General features: G+C 39.6%; 1 protein-coding gene across 1 annotated transcript in view; it reads right to left on the bottom strand.

Moving 5' to 3' along the window:
- ERCC6 (excision repair cross-complementing rodent repair deficiency, complementation group 6) overlaps nucleotides 1–18,739 on the bottom strand; it is a 227,095-nt gene that overhangs the window by 22,340 nt on the left and 186,016 nt on the right. Inside the window, exons 8-11 of the mRNA XM_006897700.1 lie at nucleotides 18,151–18,321; nucleotides 17,510–17,686; nucleotides 5,854–5,970; nucleotides 5,396–5,491 (exon numbers count right to left, since the gene is read on the bottom strand). Of these exons, the coding sequence (XP_006897762.1) occupies nucleotides 5,396–5,491; nucleotides 5,854–5,970; nucleotides 17,510–17,686; nucleotides 18,151–18,321 (561 nt within the window). The remainder of the gene's footprint in view (nucleotides 1–5,395; nucleotides 5,492–5,853; nucleotides 5,971–17,509; nucleotides 17,687–18,150; nucleotides 18,322–18,739) is intronic.

Here is an 18,739-nt window from a genome sequence, read left to right as displayed (position 1 = left end):
GGTACATTCAATACTCTTCTCCAGCACCACAGCTCAAAGGCGTGAATTCTCCTTCTATCCTCCCTAGTCATTATAACTACAAAATAAAAAGTAATTCTTCACCAGCTACTCAATTTATTCTTGAATCAAAGCATATAAAGTGTTAACTCAATCTTCATTCATTTTCTTTCCCCATTAGGGTAAGCTCTCTTGAAAAAGACCTATCATGTCTACAAGGACTACATCCAAATGTTGAAAATTCATTTTTACTCACTAGGAAAAGGGCTAAGCAGTGCACAACACTGTAAATTTGATATGAAAGTTGATTCATCTTTTAAATAAACATAAAAAAGTCACCTCACATTAGATATAGAGAAGTCAGTCACGTGATTTATCAAACATACTTAATATTATATTCTTTAGTGCCTCACTAAACATTTTGTAGCTTCACATGACTCAAGAGATTCAACCTCATTACCTAATTTTAACCAATGCTTGTCTCACAGCTTTCAGAGGATTCAAATCAAGCTACCAAGATGAAAAAGCTCAGGCAAGGGAAGATTAATCACAAATTAAGCCAATCAAGCAAAGGAGTAACTATTTTAACTAGTGAGCTACAGTTAAACATACAAATAATAAATTATCTGTATAAATCAGGAGCACTTTAAAAACTCCCAAGTCATCTTTTCCTTCCTCTAACTTGCGCTATTCAACACAGTATTCACCAGCCACAAGGTGCTACCAGAGTTGGAAAACAAACTTGAGAGGCTAGCCCAAACTAAGAAGTGCTATAAATGTTAAGAGGCACTTAATTTCAAAGACTCAGTACCAAAAAATGAAAATATTTCACTCAATATTTTTCATTTTGATAATATTTTTAATATGCTGGGTTATGGAACTGACCAAAATAAATTTTTATTCTTTTTTTCTACCTTTCTTAATGTGACTACATGAAAATATAAACTTCTTATAAGGCTTGTATTCTATAGTGAACGATACTGACCTAATCACTTAAGGATTTACAACATGGAGGGTCATGCAGGAGTTACATGCGGGGTTATTTAGGAGGAATGAACAGATGGCATTGTTTCAAAAAATCAGAGATACCAATGATGGATAAGGTTAGAAATTGTAAGTAATGGCTAAAAGAATGGAAATTACCTAATGTCTACTTTCCACCCCTAAAGAAAGCATCTACATTTACAGAAATTATGTCACCCACTAATATCTTTATCTACCTAAACTATATAATGCATCAATTATAAAGGGAACACAGTGCTTTGCTGTTTTACTCATTGGCGTAGAAAGGTTTTTAAAAAACAGAAATCAGTCAACTAAATTCCCAAGGTCAATTATGAAAGCATCTCTCAAGATAATCTACAGGATAACTGTACGGAGAGAATAATTTGATTCCATACAGTCCTTCTTTGGGTCCTATCAAGTCTTTAAGAAAGTGAACTGAGGATTCCAAGATGGCGGCAGCGGCAGAAACAACGTGGTGAGCCTGCGGGAGGAGCAGACCACATAGAGGAAGGCCACTATGGCCTTCTACAGACCTCTGTTTATTGATAATTGAACAGGTAAACACTTGATGACTGGTTTTCAGTGCAAATAAAGGCTCAACATCAGGAGATCAAGGATTCCCAGGGAGGAATGGGTAAGTCCTGCGGCTTCCAGCACCCTGCTGCTGAGCCCGCGCTCTGCCACAGCACCATGAGGCTTCCACCGCGGGACCCCAGGGATCCCCTCACCCGTGATGGAAGGTAGGCACTCCCCTCCCCCCTAGGCTGGTGCAGCAGAGCCACCGACTGCAGCAGAATGGACTGGTTCTGGGGAGAATTCTTGGAGCCAAGATGGCAGCAGTGAAAGACAGGGCGGCAGGATGGGGTTTCCCTGGGCAGGCCAGAGAAAAAGGTTACCAGTACAAGGGATTGATGAGAGTCTCTGTGAGCTGTCTATGACTCAATGACATTTAACTGTAGCAGCATGTCCGAGATGGCATATATCCTCAATGCACTGCAACTTTTGATCTGCTGTCTGCCTTTGCCAAGAACTGTTTAGACCTGGGGCGTAGGGGTAGGGGATCTGTTCACTACTCTCTGGTCCCCTTCTCCACATATAAAGGGGGAGGGCAGTGACACCTACTTCAAATTACAGTATGACCACTGGGGAGGGTAATGGTGGTGGTACTGGAATTGGGGACACTGTCTCTGGCCACATAGTCTTCAGTGAGGCACAGGGTCCAGACTTGGGGTGGAAAGAGTTTGGTGGGGGTGTGTCGCCTGGCCCACAAGGGTTGCCATCTGGCCCTTGGGGCAGGCGGTTCGTTCGGCCCCCAGTGGGTGGCGGGGCAAGACGTGCGTTCACCCCTGGCAGGGTGAGCTGGGCCTCAGGGTGAGCTCCTCAGCCCACAGATTGTACCATCCAACCCCTAGGTAAAAAAAAAATGCCTAGGGAATACAGAGAATTTTATCGAGGGTACTTTCCTCCACCCTCTCCCCCAGTACACCCATAAGTAACACCCCCAAAGCCCTTCTATATGTAACTCACAAGTCTGTTCTCTCTAGATTCTCTCCCTTTCCTATAGGTAACCTTAACACTGAGTTCTACTCCAGACCTGACCCTGAACCCAGTTCCAGAGACAAAAAGGAAATACAACTGCCAGTTAAGGAAGCAAAGGAGGATGGAGCTTCAGGGTTCAGTTAGCCATTCCCACTGGACCCACCTGGGAAAACATTTTGCAGTCCAGAGGGGAGTAAATGTCAGGAAAACATCTTCTAACAGAACAAGAAGGCAAGCAGCTTTAACCCAAGACCACCAGTAAGGTAATAAAGTGTGTGCCCTTCCCCCCTTCACATCAACACCCCTGTTCAGCATGAAAAAGCCAGAGAGTCTGTGCCCAATTCCCAAATGAGAAACCCACAAGTGAAAAAGATAGTTTGTTTAGTCACCATTGGACGCTGCTTACCATTGTCCTGAATCATCTGGCCCTCACTGGATCCTTTTCATTTCCTTCACCTGCTCCCCCCACCAACTAAATTGTGCAGCCTTGCAACTGCATCCCTGCAATTTTCATCCCTGCCCATCCTCACCCTTCTGCTCCCAACACTCACTTCCGTGTATCCCCAGCATGTTTTTCTTGGTAAAATTAAAAAAAAAAAGAAAAAGAAAGTGAACTGAGTGTCAACATACAGAAGGATGCTACAGGCAAAATCTTGAATGATCCAAGCATCATCAAAAGAAGATGGAGGGAACACAAAAAACCAACAAAAAACCTGGCTGACATGGAACTATTTCAGGAAGTAGCATATGATCAAGAAACAATGGTAACATTGAGACGAATGGGAATACTGAGTTCATGCAAAACCTATACCTAGAGAGAACAAGGGAACGCTGCACGGTTTAAAATAAAGGTGTACAACAGGGTTATTCCTTTTCTCCATCCCTATTCAGTCTGTGTCCTGAAGGAATCATTTGAGAAGCCAGAATTTATGAAGACGAATGTGGTATAGGGTTTGAAGACTTATCAGCAACCTGTGTTATGCAAAAGACACAACCTTGCTTGTTGATGTGAGGAGCACTTGAAGTGCTTGCTGCAGATCATCAAAGACTACAGCTTTCAATACAGTTTATATCTCAACATAAAAAAAATCGTCACCACTGAGCTAACAGGCAACATGAAGAAAGATATACTGGAGTTGTCAATGATTTCATCTTACTTGAATCCACAACCAACATCTTTAGTACCAGCACTCAGGAATTCAAAAAACCTATCATACTGGGGAAATTTGCTGTCAGGAACTTCTCCAAGATAATAAAGAACAATGATGTCAGTTTAAGGACTAAGGGGTACCTGATCCCAGCCATGGTTTCTCAATTGCTTATTATGCATCTGAAAGTTGGTCAATGATGAAGAATGTCAAAGTAACTGTAACAATGAGCTTAAGTCTGTCAGAAATGGTGAGGATGGGACAGGACAGAGCAGGGTTCAGATTTGGTATTCACAGGACCATTTTGAGTTGTAGTTAGCTGGAGGGCACATAGCAACAACATCATACATATGCTTATTCAACAAAATTTGCTCACATATATTTTTTATTATTGCCAACAGCTAAAATACTTATTTACTTACAGAAACATTTCTAAAAATTATTTTTTTTCTCTCCATGTATCTGCCAGCTCCCAGAGTTAAGACCTTTGTTTTGACAATATTCTGCAGTTCCAGCAGAGCTTATCATTCCATTATACTCATGTCTTTTCTCCAGATTCCACAGAATGTAAAAAAAAGGAAGGTGCTGGAACTAAGTCATGTCATGTGCCTTTGACTTTTAGAATGGCTCCAAATAAGTCCAAATCTTCACTAAAGTGCTTTCAAGAAGATACTGAAGCCCTAGAACTAGTAGATAGATGCACCTGTGTAAACTATTGCCTGGTTCCAGCACACACGTCTCAGCCCTGTCCATGAGACTGAAATCCTTTTTTTATCCCATCCAATTAACTTTTATTTACTTCGAGGACAGTCTTGCTGGGGAAGAAGAGTCCCCATAATTCAAGTACTCTTCCAGCCTGTATTGTCTTCACAATGTACCTATTATGGCAGAGTGGGAGCTCTGGGGCACAACCCATAATGAGTTGACTACTAACCCAGAGGCCAAGGTTTCTAGAGGTTCAAATCCACTAGCAGCTCTACAGAGGAAAGATGAGCAATCTCTTCCCACTGCACTTTACAGCCTCAGAAACTCAACGGAGAGTCAGTTATTAGTCAGGTTCCATGTGGCAGCAATGAGTTTGCGGTGTTTGGATTTTTTTTTTCTCCTAAGAGTGAGTAACTACTAACTTCGGAATCCTGGGCACAGAAGCAACTTTTTCAATACCAAGAAGAAAAGAAAAACCATACATAAATCCATTTCACACACTGAGGATAAAGGTAGAAAGTTCAAATTGGAGATTATATCTGGTTTTTAACATCACACAGGTTCAAAAACATTTCTTTGGATACGGGGTCCCTTTAATAAACTAATGAGTGTAATAAATCTCCCCAGAACATGTAAATTTGACCATGATTTCTGTTGAAACCCATTCTATATGCCCTGCACATACTCATCTATCAGGATAAGAACTTCTGGAGTAGCAGAAAATGCATGGGCTTTGTAGTCAAGTCCAAGTTGGACGTCTAGCTTCATAGTTTATTTGCTACAAATCTGAGATCAATTGCTCAATGTTCCTAAACTTTAACTAATGTCTTTAAGGTGTGTTTTAATACCCATCATACAAACTAAAGTTTAGAGAATGAACTAACATTATGTGAAAAGCCTAGAACACTGTAGGTTCTTAAAGGTTATTTCCTCCCTTCCCTAATTCCTATGTTGCACAATTCACTTCTTCAGCTAAGACGGCTTTTATTATTTTGGCTGACCTGCATCTCTCCATTGAGAATCTTGTAAACTTCTTTGGAGTCAATGAAATTTTGGTAGACTTCATGCTGTTCATCTGTAAGACGGCAAAATAAAACCTTCGGGGTGGGGGAGGGGAAGAGAAACGGTATTTATGTACCAAAAAAGGTTCCTAATTAAAAAGCCCCTAAAATGTGTGCAATTTTAACAATATCCACCTTAATTAAACAAGACAAAAAATTATTACACATTGTAAAGCTGAGAAAAATTTCCATGCCTCTCTGTTGACATAAAGAGGTACTTTTACAAAGGCTCACATCCACAGTCCACTTACACAACCTGACAAGGGCCAGAGCCTCTAAGAACCATGTCCCATTTTGAGTGTTAGCCTTGTCAGTCACCAATGTGAAAAGAAGAACAAAAAAGGAGGTACACGTGTGCTAAATTTAGGGAGAGTCAGCTAACTCCTGGATTTACCAACCTGTTCATTTTTATCAGGTAAAGACAGACTCATTTTGACATCTGACTTCATTCTCCGCAGCAGGTATGGATTTATGGTATCTCGTAAGACACAAGCACACTTGTATGCTGTTTTAACCTTTAGTAAGAGAAAAGGAGAAAAATTACGTTTTACTAATGTATTTGTTCTCACTCCCTATAGATTCCATGTTAAAAAAAAACACCCAACAACAACAAAACCAAACAAACAAAAAACCAATAGTTGTAGAAAATTGGTTGGAAAACCTAACATAAGTTCCATATACTCCAGTGGATGGTAGCTTTCATGTTAACATTGTCAGAAAATTTATCATGTTACCCAAAAAGTACAATAACATAAAACTCGGTAATACTGTGTCTTATCCTTTTGTATATTTGCTTTAATTATTATTACAGTTAAATCTTAAAGATTTAGTTCCTGACCACTCTCTTGGGGAAAAATGCTTTAAAATGAATCTCTGTTTATAATCTTGTATTCTCTAAAAGCTACAAAGGAATTGCTAATCTGCAAGATTGAAGATCAAAAGCTAACACTGGGGGAAATCACTGCAATGGAAGCGACCAGATAATAAGCAGAGATTACTGCCCACTGGAGACTGATGAGAGTAAATTCAATAAAATCCCTATGATCTCAGAAATGAAAGGTCATACTAGCCTAAATGGAGCATATGGTTCTGTAATGGAGCAAGGCCACATGAGATGTGTATTAACTGTACAAAGACCACAACCCAGAAAAACCACTCCCTCTGCAATTCACTTAAAGGCAAAGAAAGAATTCAATAAATGACACTTAAAATACTAAAAAAAACATGGAAAAGGCTTAACAAATTAGTATACTACTATTTAATGAACAAGAAGTTCGACAAAAGCTTAAATTTAAGAAACTTATATATGAAAAATTAGAATTTCAAATAGCTTTGTCATAATGGAGAAACAGTAATGTTAAAAAATTAGTATTTTATAAAAAATATCTTACAAAACTACAAGAATATCTCATTCCAATTTGTACATATGCATGCATATGCTTTAAGTGTGAATGTAAAAAAAATTTTTTTGCTTGTCAAAGCAGGTAACAACAAACAAGTTCAACAAACTAACAACTTTTAGTTATATGTAACTTTTTAAATGTATCATTCCCACAGGATTAAAAACTACTATTTAGTCATTCAATATTACAACTGGTAATATATTACTAAATAAATAATGTAATATAAAATTCAATTTTAGAATTAAGCAATGTATTATATTCCTACCAAAAAATTACTTAAATTCTTCTTAGAAATCTATATAGTATATTTTTAAAAAAGGTTCTTGCCTCTCTATGACTAGAAATAATATCCAATCTTTCTATCCTCTGGAAGGAGCAGATGCTGGGTAAGCCAAGCGTGTGCTTGGAGTCTCCTGGGCTAGTCCTGTGTGTGGAGGGTTCCTCCTCCTTTCCCCACGCTGGAATTTGGTGGTGAACTCACAAGAACCAGAGCCTACAGTGTCTGAGACTGAAGTGTCAGAGATTGGTCTGCTTTTCACACCTAAATAATTTTAAAGGAAGATCTTAAGAGCTAGACCCTGATTTGGGGGGGGGGGGGCTGCTAGAGTACAGGAACAAAACAAACAATTTTTTTTTCTATAATTATATTTTATTAATTTTCATAAACATTTACAGAGATTTTGGGCTTCCACTCATTCATTGTTGCACTATTCTCTCTACCCTCCTCCCAGTTTGTTCTTGTCCAAATGCCACAGTGCTTGTCAAAGCCAGTTCTGATTAATCTTCTTTGTCAGTGTATCCTTTGCCATTCCCTATCACTCCTCCCTGAGAGAGACTTCACCCTGAGTCATAAGGAAAAGGGGACGGCGTATTCTCTTAGCTACTTCCTGCTGAAAAGGGACGCTGTGGGTTTCAGGGTGAAGATCTTCTCTCACTACTCTAAAGGGCCCCTTTGGCAGTAGGAAACACATAGACTATTATGGAGATTGATTTTGGAATTCAGATGCACTCTTATTGATTGTGCTTGGCTGTACATGTACATATCCTTCAAGATGTATCATGGGGGTGTTGCAACCTAGAAGACACAAATTTGACTAACAAGTTATAAGTACATGAGTCCAAAAATTATGGAAAAGTAAAAGAAAAGATTCTTTCATTGTTTTACAAACACTCCCCCAGGTCCCCTCCACCATGCAGCCCTCGCTCTAGTCTCCTGTGATGACAGAAATACCCAGTTACATCTCTCTTTTAAACGGTTCTCTCCCTCCTCTGTTTCAGTGCAGTATACATTATTGAACCCATCTTACTCAGTCTCTCCCCAACCCCAAGGACAGTCCCATTCTACAACAGTGGCATCATGTAATATTTGTCCTTTTGTGACTGGGATATTTCACTCAGCATAATGTTCTCCAGAGTCAACCATTTTGAATAATATTGCATGAGTTCCTTGTTTTTTAATGCAGCATAGTATTCCATTGTGCGAATATACCACAGGTTCTCTAGCCATTCGTTTGTTGATGGGCACTTAGGTTGTTTCCAACTCCTTGCTATTGTGAACAAAGCTGCAATAAACATGGGTGTGCACATATCTGCTTGGATGTCAGCTATGGTCTCTTCAGGGTATATTCCCAGTAGTGGAATTGCTGGGTCAAATGGTATCTCTATTTGCAACTTTTTGAGAAAGCGTCATACTGCTTTCCACAGGGGTTGCACCATTTTACACTCCCACCAACAGTGAATCAGGGTTCCAGTTTCTCCACAACCTCGCCAGCATTTGTTGCTTGCCAAAACAAACAATTATTAACTCAATACCCACTCAGATGATCTGAGATGTGTCAGATGAACCGTGTTCCACAGGGATATCAGAAGTATATCATAAGGCCCTTCTTCTAAGGTACCTCTGGGTGACATTAATAACCAACATGTTATCAATCAAGCATATTAGCCATCAGCATCACCGAAGGACTTCACGACTAGTACAGAAACCCTATTTTAGTCCTAACATCAAATCCCACTGTTCAGCCCAGAAGCTTCATAAGGAATCCTGTTCCTTGTGCAATGAGGCTGATCCTACCTTTTCTCAAAATGAAAGAACAGAAGAACAAAGTAAAAACTTGAGTTGCAATACTGAAGTATTCGACAGGAAAAATTTTGACTGATGCAAGAAGTACTAAAAGAAGGAGCTTCAAAATCCTAGCCTCCAAGGACACTTGGTTTCACCCCTCTCACCCTCTAGAAGACAGACCAATTTGTTTTCTTGACAGTTCATGGTATGTTCAAGACTCTTCTCCAGCACCACAACTCCAAGGCATCTGTTCTTCTGTCAGCCTTAGTCATTGCCCAGATCTCTGATGCATAGCAAGCAACTGCAAATACAATGGCCTGGATTAGGTGCACCTTTGTCTCTAGACTGACATCATTGCTTTTCAGCACTCTGGAGAGGTCTCTGACAGCAGATCTTCCCAGTGCTATTCGTATTTTGATTTCCTGACTGCTAGTGTTAAGATTGTTGATTGTGGAACCAAGAAAGCTGTAATTTCTAACAACCCTAATCCTTCTCTATCTATCATGATGCTGCCAATTGACACAGTGGTGAGAATCTTTGTCTTCTTGATGTTGAGCTTCCATCCATATTGAAGACTACAGTCCTTGACCTTCTGCAGCAAATGCTATAGTTTCTCCCCAGTTTAAGCAAGCAAGGTTGTGTCATCTGCATATCATAGGTTCCTGATGAGTCTTCCTCCAATCTTGATGCCACACTCCTCTTCATAAAGCACTGCTTCCCGAATGATCTGTTCTGTATACAGATTGAAAAGACGGGGAAAGGATGCATACCTGACACACTCTTTTCCTGATTTTGAACCATGCAATATTTCCTAAATCTGTTCTGATGATTGCTTCTTTGTCTAAGGATAGGTTTCACATAAGCACAATTAAGTGTTCTGGGATTCCCATTTTCCTTAAGGCTATCCAAAATTGGTTGCAATCCACACAGTTGAATGCCTTTGCATAGAAAATGAAATACAGAAAGACATTCTTCTGCTACTCTCAGCTTTCTGTCAAGATCAATTTGACATTGGCAATAATGTCTCTACTACCATGACCTCTTCTAAACCCGGCTTGTATTCCTGGTAGTTCTCTGTCAATGTACTGTTCCAGTCATTTCTGGATAAGATTTTGCTAATATGTGATATTAGAGATATTGTTCGATAATTTCCACACTCTGTCGGGTCACCTTTTCTTGGATTGGGAATAAATATGCATTTCTTCCAGTCAGTTGGCCAACTTGGTGAGCACATGCAGGGAAGCATTAGAATATCCTCCCATGGTAATGGGAACTGAGAACTGCTCCATAAACACTGGCAGGGTTCCTAACTTTCCTGGGAAGATAAAGTCGAAGAGTGACCACAGCTCTCGGAGGTTATTCTGCATTGGTGAGCCAGACAGGATGATGCGATGAGGGGTACGGAACTAGGTGGTATTAAATCAAGTCTTGGGGCTTTACTCTTTGCCAAGTCTTTCAGAGCAGTCTGAACTTTCTCTTTCATCACCATTGCCTCTTGAACATATATTGTTTCTGGAAATTCTTCTGTCAGCCAATTCTTTTTGGTACAATGACTCTGTATACTTTTTCCATCTTCTTCTAATGCTCACTGAATCATTCAATATTCTGCCCAAAGCATCCTTAAACATTGCAACTTGTGGCTTGAATTTGTTCTTTAGTTCCTTCACCTTAAGAAATGCTGAGCAAGTTTAGCCCTTTTGAGTTTCTCACTCTAGCTCCTTCCACATTTCATTATAATAGTTTGCCTTGTTTTCCCAAGCTGCCCTTTGAAATCTTCTATTCAGTCCCTTAACTTCTTGATTTCTTCCCTTTGCTTTGGTTTCTTGGTGCCCTGCTGCAATATTCAAAGTCTCTTTTGACATCCATTTTGGTGTTTTCTTCTTCTTCTTTGTAATGACATTTCTGCATTCTTCATGAACGATATTCTTGATATCTTCCCACAGTTTATCTGGTCTTTGTTCATTAGTGTTCAAAGCCTCAAACCTAAGGTCAAATTTTGATTCCTGTGGATATGATTTAACCTTCTTTAGCTTTAATTTGAACATGCATATGAGCAGTTGATAGTCTGTTCCAAAATCAGCACCTGGCCTAGTTTTCACAACAAACTTTAGTTTTTTTTAAAAATTAATCATGTATATAATGGTATATGGCAGTAAAAAGGTTCTGACATGCTACGTCTGCTCCCAAAGACTTACAAAAGAGACTAAAGGTTAAGAATACATTTTCTTCACACAATTACTTAAAAAAAAAGGCCTGTTTATATGTTTGCCAAGAATTTCTCTGCAATTTACTTATTGATTCTAAAGGAAAAATGGTAACCTTAACTCTTTGAAATGTGGCAAACAAAACTTATTCAAGTCAACAAGATGAAACATCATCAGCAATGATGAACACTGACAGCATGTGCTTCTGGATTTGACATCCCAAGATACTTCACTTCTGTGAAAGTCCTGCATAACCCAAATGATGAAAAACAAAATTTAACATAACTGTACCAAGCTGAGGTATATCCTATAAAATAACTGGCCTACAGTCTTAAAAAATGTTAAAAAGTCGTGAATGGCAAAAAAAAAGATAAGAGGAACCATTTTCCAGATTAAAAAAGACTGAGGAATATCTCTGGTGGTGCACTCTATCATATGCTGCATTGCTAATCAAAAAGCTGAATGGGGTTAGTGGTTCAAATCCACCAGCGGCTCCAAAGGAGAAACATGAGCCATCTCTTCCTGTTACTATTTACAATTTCAGAAACCCAATGTTGTTGTTGTATTTGTTGTTGTAATACACCACTGAGCCACCTGCTACTTACAGCAGTCAGACAACTGCTTCCTGGGTTAAGTATAGGTTTTGCATGAGCACAGTTAAATGTTCTGGGATTCCCATTCTTCTCAAGGTTAGCCACAATTTGCTCTGGTCCACACTGTCAAATGCCTTTCAAAATCAATGAAACATAGATAGACATTCCTCTGGTATTCTCTGCTTACAGCCAAGATCCATCTGACATCGTCGATAATGTCTCTGGTGCCATGACCTCTTCTAAATCTGGCTTGTATTTTTGGTAGTTCTCTGTCAGTGTACTGTTCCAGTTGTTTTGGGATAATCTTCAGCAGGATTTTTATTGCATCTGATATTAATTAATGTTTATTGTTATTATGTGCTGTCAAGTCACTTGTGACTCACAGCTATACTATGTACAAAAGCTCTGAACTCTGTCCTATCCTGAGCCAATCTTACTTTCTCTGATACACCTACCTCCATTACCCTAGTGGGTATATTAATCTATCTCATTTGGGGTCTTCCTCTCCTGTGCTGTGCCTCCACTTTTCCAAGCATGATGTCCTTTTCCAAGGACTAGTCCCTCCTGGCCTCATGCCCAAAGTATATGAGATGGTGCTTCAAAATCCTTGCTTGCAAGGGGCATCCTGGCTTCACCCTCTACAGGACAGAACTGTTTGTTCTCTTGGCAATCCATGGTATGTTCAATACTCTTCTCCAGAACTACAACTCAAAGACATTGAATAAATATGGGTCTCTTTCAATCAGTTAGCTAGGTAGTTGTTCTCCAGATTTCTTGGCACATCCTAGTAAGCACATCCAGGGCAGTGTCTGTCTGTTGAAGTATGTCAAGTGGTATTTCATTAATTCCAGGGGTCTTCTTTCTTGCAAATCCCTTTAGAGCAGCTTGAACTTTGTCCGTTATCACCACTGCCTTTTGATCATGTTGTTTCATGAAGAAACCCTATAGTCATTCTGAATTAGAATTTACTTGATGGCAGTAAATTTTTTGAAAGAGACAAGGAAATGAACTAAAAAAATTGGCAATGATTCTATATTACATAACAGAAATACATCAATCTTAAATTTTCAGATTTTTATATTTATACTGAAGTTAATTAAAAGAATGTCCTTCTTCTGAGGAAATATAAATGAAGCAATTGCAGAAATAAGGGGCATGATGCTTGTAACTTTCAAATGATTCAGAAAAAAACCTAGCACTGACTTGCTTACACAGAAAGGATTTGGAAAGTAACGATAAAGCAGAAGTAGAAAAATGTCAGTGTACTGCTAATAACTGGTGAATCTATATTATTGTTAGGTGCTACTGAGTTGAGCTTATCTCACAGCAATCCTATGAAAAGCAGACCCCATCCTATACTGTGCTATCTTCACACATCCTGACACACTAGAGTCCACTGCGCTGTCACCATGTCAATCTTCCTGTTAAAGGGTCTTCCTCTACTTTACTGACCTGCCACCCTTCCAAGCTTCATGTCCCTCTCCAAGCAAGCCCTCCTAGTAACGTGCCTGAAGTATTTGAGGCAAAGCCTCATCATCATTGCCTCCAAAGAGCACTCCAGCTGCACCCTCTCCAGGACATATTTGTTTGTTCTTTTGTCCATCTGCAGGATATTCAGTACTCTTTTCCAACACCTCAGCTCAAAGGCATCAATTCTTCCTCTGTCATCCTTATTTACTGTCCAGCTCTCAGATGTGTAGCAAGTGATCAGAAAGACCATGGCTTCAATCATAAGACACTGTTCGGTAGTTTCCACATTCTGCTGGATCCCCTTTCTTCCGAATGGGAAAATATATGGACCAGATTAAGGCTAGGAAGCATGACTGGCCATTCACTTCTTAAGTAACAGGCATTTGAAAACCTAATGAACACTAGAGGAATGTGGATAGTTATACTTGTGTGCTGGTAGAGCTCATACTGAAAGTCAGATGAAATGAGGAAAAACAATGACAAACACACTTTAGTAATTGAAACATGGAATGTAAATAGCTTGGATTGTGTTTCATCCATAGTAAAAAAGTCAATTTCAAGTTCTATCCTGAAATACAATGTTGTGAGTGATAGGATAATATCCATACACATACAAGGAAGACCTGTTAACATGACTATTATTCAAATACAAGCTCCTACATCTGGAGCTAAAGTAGAAGATATTGAGAGTTTTTAATAAATCTTGCTGTCTGAAATTGACTGAACATGCAATCAGGATGTGTTAATGATAACTGCTGACTGGAATGCAAAAGTTGGAAACAGTGAAAAAGGAATGTTGTTGTTATGTGTTGTCCAGTCGCTTGCGACTCACAGCGACCCTAAACTCTGCTCTGTCCTGTGCCAATCGCACTATCTCCGACACACCCATCCTGATTACCCCAGTCACTGAATCAATCCACCTCATAAAGGGCCTTCCTCTCCTGCACAGTCCCTCCACCCAACCAAGCATGGTGTCCCTCTCTAAGGACCGGTCCCTCCTTACAACATGTCCAAAGTATGTCAGACAAAGCCTCAGGATCCTTGCCTCTAAGGAGTCGCCTGGTTTAACCCTCTCCAGGATGAATCTGTTTGTTTCTTAGCAGTCCATGGTACCCTCAGCACTCTTCCCCAGCACCACAGCTCAAAGGCATCAATTCTCCTTCTGTCCTCCCTAGTCATTGTCCAACTCTCTGAAGCATAATGAGTGATTGCAAAGACCGTGGCCTGTATCAGATGCACCTTAGTCTCCAGAGAGACACCATCGTTCTTCAGCGCTTTAGAGAGGTCCCCAACAGCAGACTTGCCCATCGCAATACGTCTTTTACTTTCGTGGCTACTGGTGCCAAGAGTGTTGACTGTGGAGCCGAGCAAACTAAAGCTGTGAACAATATCTCAATCTCTTCACCATCCATCCTGATGCTGCCAATTGGTCCAGTGGTGAGAATCTTTGTCTTCTTGACATTGAGCCTCAATCCATATTGAAGGCTGCAGTCCTTGACCCTCTGCAGCAAGCGCTTCAGGTCCTCCTCAGTTTCAGCAAGCAGGGTTGTGGAAAAAGGAATAGTAGTTGGAAAATATGAGCCTGGTGATAGAAATGAGGCTCGATATAGAATAATTGAATTTTCTATTTTCAATTATTTATTCATTGCAAATAACTTTTTAAAAAAATTTTATTATTTTTGTGTGTGTACCGTCAAATGAGAACTGACTGGCACTGGAGGAGATTGTCCCTCCTTCTCCAGTAGAACATCTGGTGGATTCAAACCGTGAACCTCTGGGATTGCAGTGTGGCTTCTTGCCACTAGGTCACCAGAGCTCCCCTCAAATAACTTTTTTAAAAGACACAAATGATGACTTTACACATGGACCTCACCTGATGGGCTCCATAGGAATCAGACTGACTACATCTGTAGAAGAAATTGTTAGAGAAACTCAATACTGGCAGTTCAAACTAGGCTAGGGTGGACTGTAGGCCAGAACATCAATTGCTCATATGCAAGTTCAAACTGAGGCTGAAGAAAATCAAAATAAGTCCACAAGAAACAAGATATGACCTTGAATCTATTCCATCTGAACTTCAAGATCATCTGAGAAATAGGTTTGAAGCACTGAGTAACAATGATCAAAGACCGGATGAGTTGGGGACATCACCCATGAAGAGAGTAAAAGGTCATTATAAAGACAAAGAAAGAAAAAACAGAAATGGATGTCAGAAGAGATTCTGAAAATTGCACTACAGCACTGAGAAGCCATAACAAAGGGAAAGAGTTGAAAATAAGATCTCAAAGGGCTGCTCTGGAGAACAAAATCAGAAGTATTATAATAGAATGTGTGGAGAGCTGGAACTGGAGAATAAAAGGGAAGAACTCGCTCTACATTTCTGAAGCTGAGAGAATTGAAAAATTTAAACCTCAAGTTGCAATATATAAAGATGCTCTTTTGATGCCAGAAAGCATCAAAAGAAGATGGAAGGAATATGCAGAATCACAGTACCAAAAAGAACTGATTGACACTGAAAAATTTTAGGAAAGGTGGAGGGACAGCGCAGGAGAGGAAGACCCCAAATGAGATAAACTGATATAGTAACTGGGGCAACGGAGATTGGTATATTGGAATTAGTGAGACTGGCTCAGGACAGGACAGGGTTCAGAACTGTTGTACATAAGTTCATTATGAGTCATAGGCGACTCAACAGCACCTAACAATAACATATGAAAAGGAAACAATGGTAATGAAGGAGAAATGGATGCTTCATTGAAGGCATTAGCAAAAAATAAGGCCCCAGGAATCGATGAGATACCAATTGACTTATTTCAATTAACAGATGCATTCTCGGATGCACTCACTAGTCTATGCCAGGAAATCTGGAGGACAGCTGTCTGGCCGATGGAATGGAAGAAGTCTATTATTTTTCTCATTCTTAAGAAAGGTAAATCTATAGGTCTTATATTCTTTCACGTCTGTTTAGTTTGAAATTATTTAAAAATAAAAAGTTTTTTTAAAGGTTAAATGAAAGACACCAAGAAGAGAGCAAGAACCCTTACCACAGATCCAATTAAAAATAATTTAATCTCAGAATGGAAGAAGAATGGTGGCCAATTATCTTAATTCTAAAGGTCTAAAATTCTTTTCCTGATTAACTTCTCATGACTGTGTAAACGCTCTGCCTTCATCACAGTGAGAATCTGCCAAAACTTACCACATAAGCCTTCTCTTTGTATCTTAATTAAAGTAAAAATACCCCAAACACCTCTCGAGTTGGTCTTACTTGCTACTGCTGCCCATGAGACCCTGTTGTATTATCAATAGTCAGCTGGGTTTAAAACTCCAAGGATCTGTTGCAGGAGTCCCCCATCTCCCCATTTTTTAATTGTTCTGCCTAAAAACTGCCACCTAAGCCTCTTGCTCTTCATATTCTTTCTTAGGACCAGCGCTAAGTTTCTAAGTTCAGTTCTCTGTTGCCATCACATTAACCTTCAATTACTGCAGCCCCTTAACGGCAGTCTCCCATCCTATAAATGCCCTACAAACTAAAAAATCCTCCTAGAAGGAAACACCCTCAAACTTCTACTCAAAAGATTCAGTGGCTCCCCTGTGCCCAAGTCTCCACCTCATTTCCCAGGCCCTCTTGGCAGCATCCACAGCATGCCCAGAGCTCTCCTGCAAGCAGTGTTTCCAGAAAGAGTCTCTCCACAGCATGTTGTTTTGCACATTCTTATTTAGAATACCCTCTCTCCTCTTGGCCTATTTTCTAAAAATCAAGCTGAGGTGTGTATATCTTGTACATCTTCCTAAAAAAATATAGTCCTCCTTGGTGTCCTACTTATAAGATAATGTTTTTGTGATGTGCTGTTGAGTCACAGCTAATCCACAGCTGACTCTCCAGTGGGTTTTCAGAGGCAGTAAATCAAACAGGATTAGAATGATCATCATTTTCCTACAAGCTGTATGGCTTTACAATTGCAGGGCAGCTTCTTACCTCTAGGCCATCAGACATATTACTCTAATTTTCACTAAGTTATATGTTGTCCAGAACTGATTCCCTCGAGTCAGATTTCTGACTACTTCACGAAGAATGAAAACTAAATGGGTTACCTCTACTTTATAAAAAGGGTTTTTTTTTTAAAAAGTATATAATTCTTAAGAACTCATCAAGAAAAATGTGATCTATGAAACAAAAACAATTCTGTGATTATATCAGACATCAACTTACAAAAATGATTGTTTCTCTTATATTTTTAATTACTTAAGTACAAAGTTATTTGGTAGAAAACTATTATATATTAATATGACAAAAGTGTTACTAGCTTAGCAGTTACCTGTACTGGGGAAGCATTAGAATATCCTCCCATGGTAATGGGAACTGAGAACTGCTCCATAAACACTGGCAGGGTTCCTAACTTTCCTGGGAAGATAAAGTCGAAGAGTGACCACAGCTCTCGGAGGTTATTCTGCATTGGTGAGCCAGACAGGATGATGCGATGAGGGGTACGGAACTAGGTGGTCAAAGAAAATATCTTCAAAATAAATTCATTATCCATTTCTATACACTACTACTGCTGAACAAAACTAGTAGCACTTTAGTTTTTTCATCACTTCAATATTCTCCAAAGCACGGAATTTTTTGTAATTATAATTTACCACATACATATACATGAAAAATGGGGGAGAAGGGTTTTGTTAATGTTCAAAGCGAATAATAAAGATTAGAGTTGGAAGTGGTGAAATTATAAGAATCGATCCCTACAAAACACATTTAGTGCTGTGAGCAATTAGAATAAAAAAGCAAAACAAAGAAACATGAGGCAGTGCAACTAATAAATAATGTTATACATTATTACAAAAACATATTTTTTAAATTTCTTACGCAAAGGGTTAGTCATTATTAATCAGATTGAGCAAACACTTTATTTAAATACTGTGATACAACTGGAAACCCCCTTATTATAAGAAGCCATACCTGTTTGCAAGCAAGGGTGATGGCAGCATTTGGATTTCGTATTTTGTGTCCTTCATCCAAGATTACATAATGCCAGTCATACCTGCTAATGTCATCTTGCATCAATCGAATGTATGAGTACGAAGTGATTAAAATTCCAGGATAACGAGCAATTTCTTGAACTAGTTTCTCCTAAAACCATAAGAAGAGAGTAAGGTTAAAGAGCTCAGGTGGCCTAGTGGCAAGAAGCTACAATGCAATCCCAGATGTGCATGGTTCAAATCCACCAGATGCTCTGCTGGAGAAGGAGGGAGAATTTCCTCCTGTACCAGTCAGACTGATTTGACAGTTGTTGTTGTTTGTTGTTATGTGCTGGCAAGTTGCCTGCAACTCAGAGCAACCCTATGTACAATAGCCCTAAACCCTGCTCTATCCTGTGCCAATCACACTGCCTCTGACACACCCATCCCAATTACCCCAGTCACAGAATCAATTCACCTCTAGAGGGTCTTGCCCTCCTGCACTGTCCCTCCACCCTCCCAAGCATGATGTCCCTCTCCAAGGACCCATCCCTCCTTACAATATGTCCAAAGTATGTCAGATGAAGCCC

This window comes from Elephantulus edwardii, unplaced genomic scaffold (genome assembly GCF_000299155.1).
Source record: "Elephantulus edwardii isolate Elephantulus edwardi_28Jun2011 unplaced genomic scaffold, EleEdw1.0 scaffold00213, whole genome shotgun sequence".
Classification (NCBI taxonomy): Eukaryota; Metazoa; Chordata; class Mammalia; order Macroscelidea; family Macroscelididae; genus Elephantulus; species Elephantulus edwardii.
Note: the sequence above shows the minus strand (reverse complement) of the source record. Positions and strands in the feature narration are given on the sequence as shown.